The sequence below is a fragment of the Euprymna scolopes genome, chromosome 33 (assembly GCF_053919585.1).
Source record: "Euprymna scolopes isolate OS-2025 chromosome 33, ASM5391958v1, whole genome shotgun sequence".
NCBI lineage: Eukaryota > Metazoa > Mollusca > Cephalopoda > Sepiida > Sepiolidae > Euprymna > Euprymna scolopes.
In genome coordinates, this window is record NC_136514.1 from 29,567,577 (window position 1) to 29,589,625 (window position 22,049).

A 22,049-nucleotide genomic window follows, 5' to 3' on the forward strand; every position below is an offset into this window, starting at 1 on the left:
AGTAGATTGTTCTCATTCTGTCAGCCACTTCAGAATAAAAGTTATTTTATTTCCTTTCTAAGTCAGGTGCAAGTTTGAGGAAAGTGCTGTGTGTGTGTGTGTGTGTGTGTGGAGGGGTGCTTTTAGCACATAAAAGCTGTTAATTTTTTTTTTTTTTTACCTCTGGTTTTGTCAAAAGCATAATTGATTCTTTGTGTTTATTGAACTTTTCCTGCACAGTCTTGTCTGCCTGAATGGCATTGTTTAAGATCTGACGATATTTGGTGGCTTCACTTCTCATTGGTCCGGTCAGTTTCTGTGAGGGAGTCCTCGTCCACCGATCCTTGAATTGTTCTCGTAACTGAGAGTCACAGCTGGCTTCTTCATCGAGCATCTTACTTGACTGAAATAAACAAAGTCATAATGAAAAAAAAATGGAGAAAGGAATTAGTATAATCCAATTTTAAAGACACTAAACATTCAGTTATATTTTTATAAAAAAGTAGTTCCAAAAGCGAGTTCTATTTTGTAAAACAGAAAAACTAAAACATTGAAGAGCTACAAAGACTGGAATAGTACCATTAAAGCAAGCAACCTTTTTTGTTACAGAATTTATTTCTCTAGTCACCCCATCATCATCAATAAACTTTTGCCAGCAGTTGAGAAAATTTCTTGTAAAAGGAAAGCTTAATCTTGGCAGCATTAAATATTACCATTCATTTACATTCTTATTCCACTACAGACTGCAAGATTTTCTTTAAGATTAGACATTTCCTTAGATGCGTTAATTTGCTTTCCTTGAGCGTTATATAGCATGGTGCCATCAGCAAATATACCCATCTAGGAGATTATTTTATCAGAGCGATACTACAAGCTGTGTAACTAGAAAATCAAGCTAAGTGTGGTGGACATTAAAGTCAAATACATGTATTTGGACTGTAGCATCTAGGGAGAGTGCTGCATCTATACTGTCAGAAACATGTTTAGTTAGAGTAGCGTCCTGGGTCGAGGGAGATTGTATGGTAGAGAAAATGTAACACTGTTGTAGATTTAGTTTAAAGCGCATGAACGCTTGGTTGTCAGATTCCCATTTGAATTCTCTAGTCAAAGGGAAGATGTTACAAATATAAACTTCAGGTCCATGCACATGTCTATCAGAGTCCTTACAGCAAAGTTGACAAAGTTTGATAAAATTTAAATTGGGTGTTAAACTTACTTCATTTAAGATTTCCCTATTACGTTCCAATAACTCAGGCAAGTCTTGCATCATTTTGTTGAGCGTTGTAACCCCTCCACCATCTCTCAGCTGTTGAGCCTTCTCCAACAGTGATGTCGGAACACTGTCACCAGACAGGTCTTCAATAGCAGCAGGAAGGTTGAGTGAGGCAAGTACACTAGAGAAATAGGAAGAAAGAAAAAAATCTTTGTAGAAATAACATTGTAAAAATATCAAACACATTCGTAGGTTGACGAGGTTCTGAAATTTTTTTTGTTTACATTTATTAACATGTCAATTTTTCTCATTTTAATTGTTGCATCTTTGATGCACTTTTAGTGATGTTCAATCGCAGGTGAGAATGAATTTTTTTGTTTTTTGTAGGAAAAATTTGTCTGGACATGTGTGAACAAAAATAAGTTATTAATAATTTCAATTGAGAACGAAAGAAAAAGCAGGACATTCTTACCCATTCAACAATTGTGTTGCCTCCTTTAAACGACCACATTCTTGATTGATTATTTGATTCTTCCGATTCTCAAAGCTTACCATAGCTTCATGTACAGGCAAAGGAACCAATTTCTCAAACAAATCTGAAATGGACGGACATTTTATGTTAGATTTAATTTGGTAAAATAAAATCACTTAATGATTGAGATTGAATAGCTCAAAGAGAGGGCAAAGGGGAAGGGCATAAAAAGAGGGTGAAGAGGGAGGGGGGATTTTCAAATGCATTAAAATGTAGTTTTCTAGTGATCAATATACTTTTAAAGTATGGAAACTCATAAGATATATTACCTCTAAATTTATTATTGCTAAGTTAACTTATCAAGACATGGGAAGTGGCACAAGCGGCAGCCATTTTGATTTTTATGTAACGAAAAAGCTAATTTTGAAAAATGTTGAAAATTTCATATTGAATGTATAGAAGTCAGAATTGTATTTTAACATTTGGTATAAATGATTAATCCAAAAAAAATTGGAATTTTAAGGAACATCAGAATCAGTATTGGAAAAATTTGTATTTTCCAATACAAAAAACGATTCCTTTAATTATCTTTTATTTGATTTTGTTTAAAAACAAATCTTCCACTGCTCGTAGTTATAAGATATATATTTACTAATGTTAAACTACCTGTAATACTAAAATCCACCTCGACAAGGGCGTTTTTATAAATTAAAAAATAACTAGTTAGAGAATTATAAAGAATCGGAATCAGTAAAAATATTGGAATCATCCCATCACACATAAATAATTTTAAGAGTAAAATATTTTCCGTGTTTGAATGCATTGAAATTTGAAAATTAGATACCAGTCAAAATGCAGATTTTCTTTTATAAAAAATTTAAATCCTAATTTTTGATCTATAAAGAGTATTTATCAGAAAGACAAACGTTTTTATGTGGCATGTTGTCACTTAGCTGTAGTCTTCTGTTCTTATCAAAGACTAGCCTGGGTGCCCCGTGTTGTCTGGGTGTTTGGAGTATTGAGAAAAAAAAAAAAAAAAAAAAAAGCAGTAGTAGGCAGGCAGGCTCGAACCTGAACCGAAGGAGGAAAGATGGGGTGGGGGGTGATTTTGTAGTTGCAGCTATCACCAAACCGGAAGTAGAGAAGGTTTAAATTAAGGCTAGTCGATCAGAAAGAGGGAATGACTTTCGAAAATATGGGGGGGGGGGGAAATAAAAAAGCGACCCTCCCCCTGTAGAAAAGGGCCCAGTTGAGGATGAAGGAATTAATGTTTTTCGCCAATTTTTTTTTATATTTGTCATCCAAAGGGTAAAGCTTCAAAATGATACCAATCTTGTAAAAATCCGTCACCTCTCAAAAGGTGAAAACAGACATAGAATAGAAATACATACATTTAAACAGACAGGAGAGATTTATATAATAGATGGAGATTTTTATGCCAGATTACAGTAGTGGTTTTTGTTCTGGTATGCACATGAGTTACAAGTTAAAGTATTTCTACTGTGAAATTTGAGAAAATTCAGTAACATACCATATATATATATAAAAAAAAAAAAAAAAAAAAAAAAAAAAAAAAAAAAATTGTATTTTCCTCGAAAATTCAAATAAATATTTAAAAAATATGCATTTTGACTATTCTCTAAACTGCTATAATGCACATTATATTTCTTGGCGATTAATTAGATTTCAAAATTACCGAAAATGTATAATCTGAACAATTAATATTAACGATGCTGAGTAATGTAAATTTAAGTCTTTTGGAATAGTAAAATCTATATAAATAATGAAAACAAGATGTTAATTTATATAAATAAAACAGATGCGCGTTTTAAAACATTTAGCTGATAATCTCTTAAAGTATTCGTCACATAACACTGAAAATAACAGGAAACAGTAATCATACACCAAGGATGGTTTATAACGAGTAAAATCTTTGTTTGGATGGATGAATAATGCATACAGAAATATGTCGCAAGTTGAAATGCAAAATGTTCATTTCAACTTGGTAGCATTTCTATTGGTTTTGCACATGCTCAAATTCATTCATAGCTTGCAGTGGTTTAATTTTAAACCACTTCTGTTGATAGCTTAAACAGTAGGGAACGCATCTGGAGCATTAAATATTTGGTTTCAATTCTAACTAATGGCACCCAAGTCTTTTTTAACTTTTGAAATCCATTATATATTGGCTCTATAATAATACATCTGCATGAATTCAAATATATTTAAGTATTTTACACAAAGTATGAGATAGTGAATTAAATGTCTTGCATCCAGTAGAATGCCCTATCTCCAGCTAGACAAAACAAAATAAAGCTAATGGTTTTAGAATATTGACAGATTATGACAATATTTAAAATCAACAGCATTGGGAGTTTTGATAATTATTAAAATGTTACTTCAAGTTATATGCACGCCAATAAGTTTTTTTTTTTTTTTTTTTAAATATTGATATAAAAATATTTTGAGTTTTTTCTTTCTAGCTACAGAATGGAGACAAGTTACTGATTAACTATTTCAATTTGAGGGGAGATAAATAGAAAGAGAAAGCCAAGTTCAATGAAGAACCTAAATATTTAAAATGTGGGTCAAAATCTACAACTTCCCACAGTTGAAATGAAGAGAAAGAGAAGTGGTGAGAGAGGGGGGGGGGGCTAACACCATCACTGAAATTCAACATACTATGGGGGAAGGAGGTAAGGAGATTGGGGATGGGGGGAAGGGATAATAATACAGAAGGAGGCTGTGTCAGAGCTTTTGACAAAGCAGGTGAAAAATGGTGTCATTCAACAATACCTGCACATTTATGTGAGAGCGGAACACAAGATAGGTTGACAGAATCCAAAATGAAATACAAATTGAAGATTAGAGAATGGACTAGGAGAGGGAGGGGGTGTGAAACACTTGTGAAAAGAGAGATCGTTGCAAATAGGTAAATGTATGAAGTTTTATCAACGATCAAAACCAACAAGCAAAAACGTTTTTGTACAACATTGAGGAGGAGGAGGAAGAGAAAAAAAAACCAGAAAAAAAAAAAAAAAAAAAAAACTTTAGTATACTTCGTTATTTTAAAAAGGTTTTTTTCAATTTAGAAAATTCATTTATATCTCATGCTATAATCTGAAATCCTTGAACATTTTTTATTGTTCAGATAAATTTTATAAATACTCAGCTCACACAATCTTATTTGTATTTTAAAATTCTGCCGCTATGTTGTATTCTAAACCAATTGCTACCCATATGCACAATGCAATTATTAATATTACATTTGTATTGTGCTGACTACTATTCTCATCTTAGCTGTTATGGTCATATTTTAGATCATGCAATCCTACCTCCAGGTGCATCTTACATAAGTCGGATAAAAAAAAATATACATATTAACACACTTAACGCTTATAGATTGATTTCATTGTATAACATGTTAGAAAAGCATCCATATCTCTTAAAGAGTAGCAATAAAAACAGAACTACTTCCATTATGTTCACATGTGAAAAGGTACACTCCCAAGTAAGTCTTCATTTTTTAAAAACAGACATGCATACATATGGAGGGGGGGGATCCTTTATTATATACTAGTAGGGCTACCCAGCATTGCTAGGAGCCATAAAATATACAGGGCTACAAAGTATGTAACATACATTACAAGAGAAATCTCTACTCTTAAATATACCCACTCCTTTCTACTCCTCGTTCCTAGCCCATTCTTCCAGTTTTAATATAGTGTGTGCGTGTGTATATATATATATACATACACACAAGTCATTTACATCTATTAGAGGATTGAAGATAGTTGAACCCATCTCACAAAAATCTGGCCCAGTTGTCTACTAAAGAATGAATATTATTTAAAATTTTATATATTTGTCCAGGAGAATCTCAAGAATATATTAACTTTGTGGGCATTTGTTTTGTAGTTTTTGACTTGACATACAGACAACTGCCCAATATACATGGGAGAAAGAGAGCAGTAAAAAGAGACATAGGCAGTTTTGAACCGACATATCACATTTGGATGTCTATAGCACCGAAATGGATAGTATTAAGAGCTTTCAGATTTTTTTTTTTTTTTTTAAATCTGAAAGTAGTGGAAATTGCCCTAGAAATTGATTCTTGCCCCAAAATGCCCTCTGTATTAAAAAGAAAAAAAAAAAATCTAAGTTGTACATATCCATAACAAAACGAAAATATATCCCCAAAATTACGTAAATTAATCAAGTAGTTTTATTTATACAAAGAATAATTTTGAACAATGGGAATTCATGAGCATTACGACAAGTCTCAAGTTTGAATTATTGAGTTATCTCACCACCTTTAGATACTTTAAATTCAGTTATGAGAAAGAATTTAATATATATCCAATTTAAGTTCTACCACCATGAGTCAATTAGGTGGAAGCACTTTGATTTTATAAAAAGGTTAGAATGAGATATATATATATATATATATATATATATATATATATTTTGAGTAAGATGATTGATAATTCTTACTTAATATCAAAATAGCTCTAGGATATATATATATGCCTATCAAGTTTATTATATATCTACATTACGAGCAGTTTTCTTTTATTTTAATTGTATTAATGAATTTACTCGTACATTAAAATATACTCTGCTCTTCAGACTGTTCTAATCCCCTTATATATGTGTGTTATCTAATACAGCTTTAACAAAGCAACAAAGCAACATATTACGGAGCAAACAAATGAAGAATAAAAGTTATAACTATATAATCAGAACAATAAGTAAAATTAAAGGAGAAAATTAAAAAAAAAAAAAGCTTAATTTTCCTTATTGTTCTGATAAAGTTTTAAACTTTTCTTCCTCATCTTTCATTTAATATCTGTTTGCTCCTCTTTTCTTGATAAGTTTTGCTTTGTTAAAGATATATTGATTGTTATCAAAGAATATAACTCATGAGTTATGAAACAAAAGAAAAACGAAAGAAAAAACAAAAGAAAAAAAAGAAAGAAAAATTCTTGTTGCTAAAAAGCAAAACTGCAAGATCGTGTGTCTTATTAACTATGGCAGTAAAAAAAAAAAAAAAAAAAAAAAAAAACTAGTCAGGTGTGGCAAGAAGAAAAGGATCGACCGGATCATCACATAAAATTTCCCATGTGTTTAACAATAAAGAACAGGAAGCGTTTGTTGATGGCCTATAAAATTATGTCATACAACAACCATCTACAATTTCTACTTCAACACTTTCAGTAGTTTCTCTCACAACGCCCTTCTCTCAGGAGGGGAGGGGAATAATAAAGAGCCCTACTAAAATGGTTCTATTTCGAAAGTTTTGTTATTTTTAATATAGATACACAAGTCATATCCAGGTTTTTATTTTAAACCTAATGAGATCTAACATTTGAAGAGATGAGTATATATATATATTGATTCTCTGTAATTAGCGAATATGTGTGGCTAGACAAGTGCTTCAAGCCCGGATTAAAATCTAGCCTACATCACCTACTGAATATAAGATTATATATATATATGCCAGTAGAGTTTAGTTTCCTAGAAGTACATCCAATGAAACATGTGTCTACCAAAGAGTGCTCAGAGCAGGTATATTAAATTTATTTATACAAACATTAATGGCTACATATGTGCATACATGTTTCTGTAATCACCCGCGTTATATATATTTTACACATTTTAAAAATTTAAGATTCAAAACAAGATGAATTAACTTGGCAATGACTAGATAGAGTTAGATCCAAGAACTTGTCATTCATAATTTTTTTTTTTTTAAACTTATTCAAATATGGTATCTTGCAACAAATGCACAAGTGTGATAGGAGAATCAAGTTTAAGAGAAGGGACCTAGAGAGTAAGTCAAGTAGCAAAATATCATGTTACGAGTAAATTTTTGCATGTTGATTTGGTTGAGGATCCTGAACAAAGAATTATAAAAGGCAGCATGAGATCCAAAGAAAAAGTTATTAGAAAATCTTCTAGGAACCTATGCAGTGGAAGGGTGGGATTTTATACCAACTTGATAATTATATTTATTTAATTGCATGATGTAATAACATTACAAGCGAGTATAATCAATTTAAAGCATTAACCAATAAGTTCACTTGCACCGTCTTTAATTGCATAAATAAAAATAAAAAAGCGGGAAAGTCAAGAAAACAAACACGGTCACATATCACGGTCTGTTACCTGCCTTAAAAAAAAAAAAAAAAAAAAAAAAAAAAAAAAAAAAGCTACTGCTCCTGCAGTGTTACTTTCTTTACTGTGCCCCAAAATCCTCGATCTGGATATTTGAAGTAAACTCATCTGCCGAGGATAGTCGCTTCATTCTTTCAACATCTTGTTTTTCAATTTTTATTTTGATAAATCAACCTCAGGTGGTTAATATTTAATGGTATCATAACTAATTTTTCCTATGCATGCTGTCACATTTTTTTTTTGTTATGAAAATCTCTTGGTAACTATTATGGAGCATTTAAAATGGACATCATAATTATTTTAAGAATATGGTTTATCTAATTGGATCCTTAAAATTTTAAGACAGCTATGAAATATTTTTGTAAATGGTGGATAAAGCAATAAAGCAGTCTGATCACTCCCCCCGTCCTAGCAATCAGTAGTTAATGGAACTAGTTTCCAAGCACACCTAAAAATAAGATTAGAGTAAATAGTTTTAAAACAAAAACAATTTTTATGCATATCGTATTAAAAATTAGAGGCTTGTAAAGAGACAAACGAAATATGGCAGTTCAAAATAAATTGATAAAAACTTTTCATACACTTAGGTGGCAAAAGTATCTACAAAAAAAAAAAAAAAAAAAAAAATTTTTAATAAAAGTAATTTTATATTTCCAACTCTTCATTAGTATGAATACATTTGATGATTTATCTACTGTTTTTCCCTGTTAAAGATGCAAAATGCTTTCATGCCAATATAGAATTGGAAACGTACAATAAAACCAATTTATATCTTTAGTTAAAATTCTCAGTTTTTGTGTCGATACCTACTTTTACCCGATATACAAGTATATCAGAAAGTTTTCCTGTCAATTCATTTTGAACTGACATCACATTTGGATGTCTATAAGCACTGAAATAGTATTAAGAGCTTTTTTTTCTCAAGTCTGAAAATAATGAAAATTGCCCTAGAAATTGATTCTTGCCCCAAAATTCCCTCTATATTAAAAAAGAAAAGAAAAAATTCTGCATGATGTTTATATGCATGACAAAATATATCTAAAAAACCATGTAAATTAATCAAGTAGTTTTATTTATACAAAGAAAAATTTTAAGCAATTAATGGGAAATTGTAAGCATTACAATCTCACAAGTTTGAATTAGCGAGTTATCTCACCACCTTTAGATTATTTTCAAAATGGCAGACTAACACTTATTACTGAAAAATGTTCTCGCATAAAAATATTAATTTACATGATTTTTGGAATATATTTTCAAAATGTTGTTCTTAAACTCATGATTAACTTTGCTTTTTCATTTTTCAATCATGGATAGTATTTATCCAAATCGTTTTTATGCATTCCTTCAAGAATATTTTAGACAAATTAGTTATTAAATTTTTTTTAAATGTCGAAATTTGCATTTATAAATTTATTTTTTTATCATAATGTCCCAGGAGCGACATGAAAATATGAAAAAACTGAAACTTACCAACAAAGTTGGAACTCAACGGAGAAGAAGGAAGAATTGGTTTCGCGACTGGAGCTTTGCCAATAGGAGGCAGAGATTTTGTATCTGGTACCTTATCATGATAAATAAAATCATTATCCTTTTTCGCAGCTTCTAGAGCACGCAAGATTCGGTTATGTTCAGCACGAAAACAGAAACTTCCACTTCCTCGTGTTTGTGATGCCTTCATAAGTTCATCGGCATGCTGAAAGCAGGAGAAAAGAAATACATGAGCAGCTTTAAATTTTACTTAGTGATTTTTTTTTTTATGGCAATTTTTTATTTTTTTAAAGTAAACTATCAAATAATCTATATAATAAGATTTAGTAAGATTTATGAAGCAAAATCAAATATAGTCATGGGAAACGTTTAGAATAAAATTAAATCTTTTCGGTTTCTCATGCGATAGGTTAGATTCCTCAAGATAACCAATACCTCTGGGCAGTAGAGCAATCCAACAAGTAGATAGGGAGGTGATGAGGGAGAATGCGATAGCTGGTGGCAATTGGGCATCAGAACCAGGTCAAAGCAGATATATCTTAAAGTTATTTGGAATCTTCCGACTACTGTTCTCATCTTAAGGGTCATTTTCATGTTTTGGTTGATGCAACCAACCTTCTCCAGGTGTATCTTGTTGAACTCAGGAATTTGGACGGAATTTCAAATGGAATTTATTTACTTCATGAGGATAGTATGCTGTTGTTCAGTCAGTCATGACCGAGTAGAGATCCTGAGTAATTTGCAATTGTATTTTTCAGTCGCCCACACTGAGAATTGAACCTTCAACCTTAAGGAGAATTGCTAATTACTTAGGACCTCTATCCAGTCATAGCTGACGGAATGAGAGCATACTATCCCCCTGTAAAGTAAATGGATTCTGTTCGAAAATCCATCCAAATTCCTTGAGTTCGACAGATATTCAAAGTTTGTCAAGATACACTTGGAAAAGGTCAGAGGTTACATCAACCGAAACGTGAACATGACCTTCAAGAGGAGGACAGTAGTTAAAAGATTCCAAATACGAATAACCAATCCTCAAAAAAATTCAGAAACAAAGTTACCAGATTTTAACAGTTGGACCTAAATAGTATTTAAACAGACATTAAACTTTGATTCTAACTAGCCAATGTTCATTTTTTTTTATTATTATTGTTGTACCACGTTATTTGTACTAAAACATACTTTGCAACAGTTTATTTTTTTTTTAAATTATGTAGTCCTGCCTGGTAATACGGAAACCGTTTCCAACTATTACTGAACAATTAAAAAATAAGTATATGCAAGTTTTCTTCCATACAACTAGAGTTTTATTTCTTTCTATACAAGTTTAAAAAATATGTAGCATTAAAAACTACAATAATATGTAGAATTAAAAACTACAATAACTTCATTGCATACTGCTAGTATGTATTTTCTTTACGAACAGTCTATTTTCTTAGAAAATAAAAAGTACACGTTTCAAATGATTTTTTTTTTTTTTTTTTTAAATGTTGTAAACATAATGCAGCACAAATACATGGAAACATGGCTTTTTATCTTATGGTTTGCCATTAAAAGGTCTCTTATCTTGTTGATATAATCTGGACAGGACCAGGACGTACCATGCCAGAGAGCAAACATCTGCAGCATGACACAGACAAGTTATCTTTGATTTAGCAATTATATCTGTACCTATAAAGCAAAGTAAACTGCTTATCATACAGTACTAGACTAAAAGAAATTCAACCTTCATACTGCTAAATTAGTGTATATTTCTTGTTTTAAATGAATACATGCATTAAAAAACATGCTGGCTAGTAGTAATTGTCTGTATTTTTGAGGTGTTTTTATTTGAGATTGTCGGACTGACTTCCTCATTTTGGTTGTTATAGTCGCAACGTTTCGGCCGTTTTGCCCTCCGGCCTTCATCAGGTGTTTTGTATCGAACTGGGGAACCGTTTGTTAGGAGTCTCGAACCCAACCTTTTATTATTATTATTATGGGGGGTACCATGTTCGGTCTCCAGCTAGGCTCTGGGACATAGTTGCTGATTCTGTTTTGAATCAGACTTTTCACTGCCTTCGTTCAGGATTGAACTCAGCACCTTTGGTAACTAAACTTTGATACGTCTACGACCACTCTGAGGCCGGAGGGCAAAACAGCCGAAACGTGACTATAACAACCAAGATGAGGAAGTCAGTCCGACAATTTCAATAAATGCTAGCTAGTAGTGCGTCAACCATAGTTGAGGGCAACCCAAAAGCTCATTAACTCCTACACCTAGATGTAGAGGAAAGTGCTACTCCTTTCCTGAAGCATTTATTTACTCTCAATTTTCATTTTATAATACTGTTTTAGCAAGGATGGGAGGGGAGGGGGTCATTAACGTTTTTTCTTCTTTTTCGTCTTTGATATGATCGAAAATTGAACCCATGTATCTCAGGCCATTAGTAAACACTAACCATTATACCAAGTGGGTCAGAAATTGTGTATGCATTTTTGTTGGGGTGGGGTGGATTGGGGGGGGGGGGTCACAAGAAATGCGATTACAAGAGAAAATTTGAGAATCACTGTACTAAGATGATCACCCATTTAATTTCCTCTTTATGAAATCCCATGAACCAGAATTGTACGGACCATCGATTAACAGAAATTCTAGAATGAGAAATTTATAGGTCATCACAATGTTGAATGCATTTTTACTTTGATTTAAAATATAAATCAAGAGGAAAGTTAAAAAGTAAATCCACGCAGAATATATGCAATTCTTAGAGTTATACCCTCGACTACAGATTCCAACACTATACCAGGTTTCATGGCTATAAGAGAAAACTCCATCTGATGTTACTTTTAATAATTTAATTCATTTTAATTATTTTAATGCAATAATTCTGTATGTCTGATGTAATATCTTTCTACTCAGATAAGGGGGCAACCTTTTTTTTTATATTTGCTTTCTCTAACCTTAGAATTGCACAGATTCTATAGATGAAATATTTTAAATATAGCTTTGGATTTTTTTTTTTTTACTTTATCTTTGCACATAGATAAGATGCACACTTTAAGATTAGTTTTGTTTTACATGCAATGATATTAGTTAGAAAAAAAAAAAAAAAAAAAATGTCAGGCCCAGATGTTTCATTGTAATCTTTAATCATGCAAATTAAATCCAGATACAAAAGAAAGAGCAAAAAGAGATAACATCTTGACCAGATGTGGCAAAAGTACACACACACACACACACACACACAAATCAATTAACTCGTTTACCTGTAATCTTGCAATTTCTTCTCCATAGGACTTTTTTTGCTGAGCCACAACGCTTTGGTAATATTCAGCCAGGGCATGAAATGCAGCCTGCTTCATCACAGCCACTGGAACCCATTCCTGGAGACAAAGAATACAGAACAAAGATAATAACCTTTTCAAGGAGATATATATATCTTTACATAAGCAGTAGTTTGTTGCTACACAGTCATGAGCATGTTTCGGTCTAGTATTTACTAACTAGAGACCTCTTCAGGCAACAACCCTTATTTTTGAAAACGGAATTCTAAAACCTTTTAACAAACTACTGCTTATATAAAGACAAATGTAACCTGCTCTACTTCAGTAGAGAGCACTTGTGTGAACCTCGTTATATTTCACTGGTTACCCTACCTTTGGAAAATAGCAACCTCAAATTATATATATACACACATATATGTGTGTGTGTGTATATATATATATATATATATATATATACATACACGTGTGTGTGTGTGTGTGTATATATATATATATATATATATATATATAGATATATATATACACACACACACACACAGTCTTGAATAGAGTGAATAAGCTATGGATTTTATTAAGGAACACCAACTTAGCATAGTTAAAAAAAAAGAGTAGCAAATCTAACCGATTAGTTTATATTCAACTTTTAAGCCACAGGATATGCTCATTTTATTCAAATATTTCATTAAAAAATTTTTTATGTCAATATCAAAGTTTGAGTCTTTAAAACTAGATACCCATTTGATATACTTAAAATAAAGACAAATATTTTTTAATGTATATATTTTTAATATTCAAGAAAATAAATATTAATATTTTTTAATACAAATACGTTTTTCCTAAAACAAAAAGAGGGGGGGGGCGTTAAAGCAAAAAAATAAAAGGGAATTTGCCATTAGTTCAAAGCAAATTTTTGTTTAACAATTTTTTTTTTTTTTTACCAATGAAAACAATGTAAATATATTCATCATAGTTACTCTCATGCAAACACTAAGTGGCATCCTACCTCTCCCCCCCCCCCAAAAAAAAAAAAAAAAATTCTTTGCATAAGCTATAAAGGTAATAGAAGCTAATTAAAAGAAGGAAATCAATTGTACTAAAAGATATTGTACAAAGGATCACTCAAGGAAAGAGAATAGTTATTTTAAATTGTTAACGCAAGTCAAATTGTGTGAAAGTAATTCAGGTAAAAAGCATGCCGATAGCTTTTCCGGGAGTGTGCACCTTGTGGACAGGTTCACTTTATGCTGCAATAATATTTAGTAATATTTATCTAATAAAATAATAAATCAGCAGCCCCACCCCCCTTCTCTGCATTTATATTAAGTAGATTGGTAAAATGAAGGCAGTTTTATAACTCACAGATTGTGTTTGTTCAAAAGATAAAATGAACCAAACAGAGAAATGTTTTCTTGCTGCAATTAAGGAGGTTTAAATGTAAACCAAGTAACTTAGAGATAGGCAGTAGCAGGTGAATAGAAGGGGAAATATCAACTTACTCTTGGCCAAAGCTCCTTTATCGTTTGCAGTTGCAAAAGTTTCATGGCATCAGCATAAAGATCAGAGCATTGATAAGCCAATTTGGCAATCATTGCTTCTTTCATTTTATCTGCAAAGAAAATTAGTAAAGTTTATCAAGAGAGAAAGACATTTTGTGTATATCTAAAACTTTAATGATTTGGAAAAATAATTTTACTTTACATAGGCTCTCTTTTTAAAACCAAGTCAAACAGAATATAACTATTAAATGATACAGTAGAAAAAGGAGTTCTGCATAAATTCACAAGACTAGTGTGTGTGTGTATATATATATGTCTTGGAAGTTTCTTTAAAACATTTAAAATTATAAAAATAATTTTCCATCATTAGAACATTTTGTCAGCAAGTCAATTAATCTCCAGTATCACTGAATAGTTTTACTCACATGAACAAAATAGTACCAATGCTCCTTAAAGGGATCGTCAGTTTAGCATGAAACTGTTTCAGGGTATTTAAAAATGCATATATGTAACTGTTGCCTGGGAAAAATGAGGAAGCCAAGAATTACAACTTCAAGACTAAATTGATCGGAAAGACCAGAGAGATACACCAACTTGTTTGCAGTGTATGTAAAGCCGTTTCACAAGTAAGTCGGATTCTACCTTTTTAGGCGACTACGTGTGAAAAGAAAGAGGCTTGAAGTTTTGTTCCAAGTTCTGCAGAAGGGCAGGTCCTGTAGAATCAGCAGAAAAGAAAGTCCTAAAAAATCATACACACAAAAGTACTCTTAAAGCTGCAGCAGTTCACCGATACGATCACACTGACGTCGATTCTAGAAAAGACACCTCCATGTTCAAAACACTCCCTTTATCCTTCCGGCGTTCGTCCTCGGCCAATCAGCAGCCAAAGAACGGTCACGTGGGGCCCAGTGATGATCGCACAATCTACAAGATGAGGACGGCGCCATTTTGGAATTTTTTTTCATGTTTCGGACATGCACGTACGCACACCGGATGAGCGTTCCAAGGTAAGGCATGACGCGCAGACATGTGGGCGCTTCCTCCCTTCATTTTCTTCGACTCTACAGTATGTGCGTGCACACTTGGAGGACATTGATTTTTATGTCTCAATTACAACCCCAAAAGTAAATTAACCTAGAAAGAACCAAAAGACTTTACCACATACCTTAGTGTCCACAATGTAAAAATATACAAAAATAAAACTACTACAATGAAACGAAACCTAGAGATTCGAAACCACAATTCTGCTACTTGAAATTCTTCCACTGATCTTACTTGCACCTGGGCTGGAATGTAGTTTTTTTTGCTTATGTCATTTGTTTACTTTTGTTTGCAATATTTTTTGAACAAATTCAATTTATATGAAAGCATATCATCTTAATGCTAGTTGGGAAAATTCTCCCTTTTATCAAATAGGGATAGAACTTTGGGATTCTGGTTTCAAATCTTGTTAGGTTCAACAACCATGCTAAGCAGTTGAAAATATATCACTCATCTGGTGGCATTACGTTGGGGGGGGGGGAATTATTTCTAACATAATGGTAAAAATGCTCTTTCGTATAATCAAATTTGTTCAAAACTTATAAAAAAAAAAATAAATAAATAAATAAAAAAAGACATAATAGAAAATATGCAATAAAGATTTACCTGCTGTGGCTTTCCGGTAAAAGCTTTCCTGGGCTTGCGCCAACATAAGAGCACTGATAGCAGCCAAGGTGTCCGGGTTCAAATCTGGAGTTGGGTCTTGCTGGATGTGTGACAATACTATGTCTTTCAAGTGACCAAAAATACCAGCCGATTGCTGAAAAATAAGACTATAAACTATTAAAAACAGGGAAATGCAATGAAACATCAATAAATTTTCACAACAGTAAAAAACTCAGGATATTCCTTTTTCTTCATGTACTGTCTACAACTTTAAATCCCATGTTTACAATCCGATTAGATCTTTGACGCCTTATTTTTAATCTCTACATATCCAGTGTTGCCTTTACTCAGCAGTCTTTACTTTTAACATTTATTTTAAACCAAAGTATTTTTAAATAGAATTTTCCGAACCAAATTTAATTACAGCATAGTTCAGCCATCAAGAAACTAACAATGAAATGTATGGATATAGATTAGAGAGCTTGTATAAAGTTAGGTTTTAGTAAACTTGTATTCATTTTTAAAGGGATCCAGTTCTTGATGGACCATATCAAGAACTAGATCTTTAAAATAGACACTATAACAATCTTATATATGACGATTACATTGACACCGGTTCTCGTCAGATCACTAAAGTTAAGCAATGTTGAGCCTGGCTAATATCAGATGGGTAATCATTTGGGAATTCTAGGCACTGTATGTGCTTTTTTGCTCATCCATGCATTGTTTTGAGTCATTGTGAATCTCCACTTGCCACTGGTATTTAACGATGTCAACTTAGTCATCGTTGGAGATTGCTCTAGCCACAAATTCCATGCACAGGCACTCTTACAGGGAGTATGCATAGTCCGTCAAAACTGAAGGAAGCCATATATTTATGCAAACCTATAAAAGATTCCTGCTAAGAAGACTAGGTGTACTAGTACCAATACCAGGTGAAGACAATCTTCATGATTACTTAGGCAAGAATAACAGACCGCTTAATATTATTTCTCCAAGTCGAAATGTGTTTTAGTTTATCAAAAATGATTCAAGTATAACGATTAGTAGAGAAACAAGCAGTTCTGTTTTTGTAATCAATCCTTTACACGTTATGCTAACATGACAAATGCTGTGGATTTGTTTCTTTAGTCAACAAAATTTGTTTTCTTTTTACTTTGGTCAGTGGACATTAAGGAAACGAAAAAAAAAATAGCTGCAGCTGAATAAAGTCAATTAGATCAAAGTAAGTGTACATACCCGGTGTTGTCCGGGAGAGATTAAAGTAATTTTAGTTAAGCATATTTCTTTACCTTTTTTTTTTGGGGGGGGGGGTGACTTTCATCACCCTCTCATGTGTAAGGAGAGGACAGCACAAAACCTTGACGTGCCAGTGATATGTGGTGAAAGTGCATTTAAAATTCCATAAACGTTGCATAAAAAATTTTAAAATAAAACTGAGATATTAATAGAGTTGATGGATCAGTTTAAACAGTCATCAAGTGCACATGTAAAGTGAAAGAAACAAGTCATTTAATCATACCCCCCCCCCCCCACACTCATAAATTGTTTGAAGCATTAGCCTTTACAGGGCTCTATATTGAGAGTGAAAACAGTCTCATTCGCCGGTGATTTTTCAAAGTGGCGACTATAAATAATGAAACGTTTCTCTTTTGGCGGTTGCATTTCTTTCACTGACAATCTGCCAAAGCTCACTACTGAGTGAAAAAAAATATTTCAAATTTTTTTTTTTTTTTTTTTTTTTTTTTAAATAAAACTAACAAAGTTAAATTATTAAAACAATAAGTTTAATAGAACAATATACTATTCTTTTTTTACGAAGGCAGTTAAAAAAAAAAAAAAAAAAAAATCTGAAGAAATTAGTATCAACATAAAGTTTGTTATACATTTAGAATTACACTAAAAAACAGAAAAATCTTTGATATACATACTCTTCACAGAACAAAGATGTCATATTCTAAAAATCATGTGTTTGGCTAGTAATTTTTCTATTTGGCTAGTAAACGAAAATATTGAGTTGTCAAAGGTCAACTAAGGATGAGTTTGTCCGTAGAGTCCTGCTTTATGGCAAAAATAACATTTTCAAAGAGAATTGTCATGAAGAGAAAAAAGATAAAAATCCGAAGTTTCCACATTTTTAAATTTGTACAGTAAAAAAAAAATAAAATTTGATTTGTAACCATCATATTTCTCAATTTCAAATAGGAGTTATTCCTTTACATTATTTGAGTTACATTTAGCAATGAAGATCCATTTATAATGAAAGCATCATTCAACTTTTGTTTCATGTATTTTTTATTCTTATTGATATCAATTAACTATTACATTGTTTTCAAATCTATTTTGAAGTCTATCTGTTGATTTTTATAATTACTACGTACTTGAAGATAGTGTTTTTGCTGGACTTCAAGTTATGTTAATCAATGATGAAGAGACAGACGAGATTTTAAAAGAAATCCTTTTATCTTAGGAAAAATTGTACACCAAAAATTGTTTATTTCAATTTACTACATATATATCCATTTTAGTTGCACCAGAAAAAAAAAAAAAAAAATTTCGAAACCAAAATAAATTCGCACTTTAATCAAATTCAAAAATCTTACCTGAAAGAGCTTGACAGATAGTTTAAGTCCTTCATCACTATCATGGTTCTGGGTAGCTGCAATTTGACTTTGCAATGCAGCAATATTGAAGAGCATGCACACCTTCTCATACAAACCAGAAGCAATAGCTAAAAAGGAGAGGGGGGGAAAAAATGTTAAAGTTAATTATATGATGGAATACAGGATATATAAATTTGCTTACATAGTGGTAGTATAAAAAAAGTCCCAAACAAATAGTGTTGTATAAATTAGATCTACAAGGAAGAGTGCTCAATATCAGTGATTGAGCATATACATTCAAATTTAGAGACCTGGAAATTTTGTAGTTTGCTTAAAGATTACAGAAGTATTTTCATCTCATTCTTTAGGAACAACTGATCACACGATCAAATAGATTGAATATATCAGATTTAATGAAATTGCTGTCCCATGAAAAAAAAGGAGGATAATTTGATATGCCTGTTCCTGCAAGTCAAATGGATTGTCAGTTTTTATCAGGAAAAACTAAGAGCACTTTAGAGAAAGTAAAAAAAAGTTTTTTTTAAATGTCTAAATTCCATTCTAGATATATTTCCAATCTTATTTTTATGGAGTATTTTAAAAAATTAGCAAGCCACAAGTTTTCAAATCTTTACACATTTAATATACGCAATAAGAATGTAATTTTGTTAAGGATAAAGTTAATATTTACCAAGGGTTCTTCTACCAGAGAATAAAGATTCTTTATCAAATGCATCTCTCCATTTAAATTGGACTCTGATCTAAAAAAGTAAAATTAGGATTAGTATTCAGTGCATGTAAAAACGGGGTTTTTTTTTTGTTTTTTTACATAGACATAACCACTTATCAAGGTCCAGAGACCACTCGAGGATAAGGGTTAAGAGTGTACAGTAGTCAGTTGAACAAAATAATCGTTAGTAATGGAAATTTGGTAAATTTATTAAGTGGAATGGCTCATCAAGAACTCGTTTACGTTGGACTTGAAGACAACCATATTATAGTCAGCTGGAAAGCAGAAAAACAGAAGACAATTCTACAGGCGTGCAGTTCTAAGAAAGAAGCTTTGTTCATGGAATCTACGTTTAGGTCTAGGCACAGACAAAGAGTGGGAGGAATTATCGATAGTGTTTTCAGCTAGATGAGTGTTTGTGAAAGTTTGGCGAAGGGGAACCATAGATTGAAGCTCAGTCGAACACATTCCATGTAAATAACGATTAAGTTGTATGTATGTATGTATGTGTATATATATATACACACACACACACACAATGGTGAGAGCCAAAAGTAGAAAATGTTGACATGCAAGAGACATACTTCAAAGCTGTGTAAATCTAAGGAAGACAGTTTGAGCACTTGTGTTAACATTTAATTTACATTAATATAATCGTTTTATATATAGTTATACATATGTGATCTGAATGTTTTTTTCCTGTCTACCTACTTTTGGCTCACATTATATATATCATAATGAAAAACAGTTAATCTATTATTTAGAAGGTTTTTGTCCTATATTTCAATCAAAAAATACATTAAAATATTTCTGGAGTTATATTTTTTTTTTTGGGGGGGGGGAAGTACCCAGTTTTTGAATAAATAAAAATGTCAGTCTAGGATACCTCCTTCACCAACCAAGGATAGAACAGATGAAGTGTACTATCAGAACAAATATACTCCACTCCTAGCCAAAAAAGCCAAGAAGCTGTAAGTCAGTTTATAGTAAAAGTTAGCCGTTTTGTAAAATTATATAAAAAAATTTTTTTTTCTATTTTGCCAAACAGCTGTAAAGAGGTTTATAACATTTGAATAGCTACTAATATTTGATATGCAATATGCTGAAGAAGGATAAAATTTACATAGGATAAAATTGCATTTTTGCTTGCATACAAAAATCAAAGACTCAAGCCACTACCAGTATTAGTTACAAATATTTGAGAATTTAAAAAAAATTCAGATTTATCTTTAATCAATTAAAAGCTTTTACATATTTGAATATTTGACAAAATGTCGATTAAATGTAAATTTGTCAGATAAGGGATGGGCAGGGATATTCAGAATATTTTGATTTTGCTAATTTCTGTAAAACCGTTTCATGCAAAACTCAGTACTTATACACTTATGTTACTGTGCTGAAATAACATTTAGAAAGCCATTTTTAACATGGTGGGGGAAGGGTGTTTTGGAATTATGTATTTTCACCTAACTTCAAAATACTATGCTATTTTAAAAAAAAAAATAGTAACAAATGCATAAGCATCAAAACTCCAGTTATTACATTTTAATACAACCAATATTAAAATTTGAGGTTTACCAGAATCCATAAGCTAGATTTTTTTTTTAATCTTAGTCACATACATTTTTCCAGAAAAAAAAAAAATAAAATAAAATAAATAAATCCTTGTATGAATTTTTCATAATGCCATTCAAGATTTAGGATTATGTGTGAGTTAGGGGAAGGGCAGTTGTCTTATTAGTTAAGACAATTTAATTTGTTTAAAACCATTTCTAAATCAGATTTTAGTTTATGTTGATTACTGAACACATTAGCAATATTAATGCCGGATTTAAAAAAAAAAACTTACACTAAGTCTGAGTGGCAATAACAAAAAAAATTCACTGTCTTGGACTTATGTTGGGATCAAACAATTTGTTAAAAAAAAAAAAAAAAAAAAAAAAAGATAGTAAAGAGATTGTTAAAACTCAATTTTGTCCTAATGTTTTTAGGAACTATTACAAAAGAGAATTTTATAGAAGGGTAAAATTACCTAAACAGACAAAATCAATATTAGTAAAAAAATTCCATAAAAGAAAATTTATAAAAAACTGAATAGCAATAGAAAATGTTCTATTAAAGAGGAAAAACTGGGAGAGGATAATAAAAGTTTAAAAGTGTAAATAAAAAAGGTAAGCCTTGTATTGAGTAAGGTTTTTTCATAAAGAAAATAAAATGTAAATATTTTGATAGTTCATGAAATCAGTTGGAGGCAAGGTTTTCTTTCTGCTGCCGGTCTTTGTCCTCTTCTTCCTAAAAATCTGGGTTAGTCAAAGTGTTCAGTAGACACCAAAGAAATAGGGGTGAAGGAGAACCCAGGGGGGAGAGAGAGCAAAGGCATGTAAGAAATTGGAAAGAACATATGATCCTCTCCAAATGCCAAAGTAACTGCCACTTCTCAGCCACTCAGCAAGAATCACACCCTCCTAAGTAACACAGATTCTGGTGGTAGTAGCAGACAATTCTGGTAACACAAAAAAAAAAAAAAAAAAAAAAAAAATCTTTTTGGGGAAAAAAGAAAATAAATACTTTGCACACTATCCTTGTATGTATATAAGAACCAAAAGTAGACAAAAACGTTATTTTCCTTTTATTTATTTTTTATTTTTGTTTTTTAGTTTGTTCAGAATTTCTGCTGTTTTGCTATTTTTATTCACAATGTATAACAGGCATGTTTAGAAGCAAAAGAGAAAAACTGAAACGTTTGTGGACGCAGCAATGTGACTGCATCCGAAGAATCTTTTCTGCATTAAATTAGGACAAAGAGTCCTTGAAAGATTAATAAACAAAGAGGGTTATAAAGTCGGGCACAAGTGTGAGTAAGCAAAGAAATGCAAATATTTTTGCCATCAGATATAGACATTACCAATCAGCGGGCAAGAGGAGGTGGCGGTGAAGAGGTCCCAATTGCAAGTTTCTGTCTTACTCAGCCAATAAA

The 22,049-nt window shown here is 31.7% G+C and overlaps 1 protein-coding gene across 7 annotated transcripts in view; it reads right to left on the bottom strand.

Annotated features, from left to right (window-relative positions):
• Nucleotides 1-22,049, bottom strand: part of LOC145258185 (programmed cell death 6-interacting protein-like) — a 277,740-nt gene that overhangs the window by 17,254 nt on the left and 238,437 nt on the right. For all 7 annotated transcript variants that reach the window (XM_080116071.1, XM_080116067.1, XM_080116072.1 and 4 more), the window contains exons 3-11: nt 19,034-19,103; nt 18,343-18,470; nt 15,740-15,893; nt 14,093-14,202; nt 12,579-12,695; nt 9,312-9,534; nt 1,665-1,788; nt 1,196-1,373; nt 161-382 (exon numbers count right to left, since the gene is read on the bottom strand). In XM_080116071.1, coding sequence (XP_079972197.1) covers nt 161-382; nt 1,196-1,373; nt 1,665-1,788; nt 9,312-9,534; nt 12,579-12,695; nt 14,093-14,202; nt 15,740-15,893; nt 18,343-18,470; nt 19,034-19,103 — 1,326 coding nt within the window. The remainder of the gene's footprint in view (nt 1-160; nt 383-1,195; nt 1,374-1,664; nt 1,789-9,311; nt 9,535-12,578; nt 12,696-14,092; nt 14,203-15,739; nt 15,894-18,342; nt 18,471-19,033; nt 19,104-22,049) is intronic.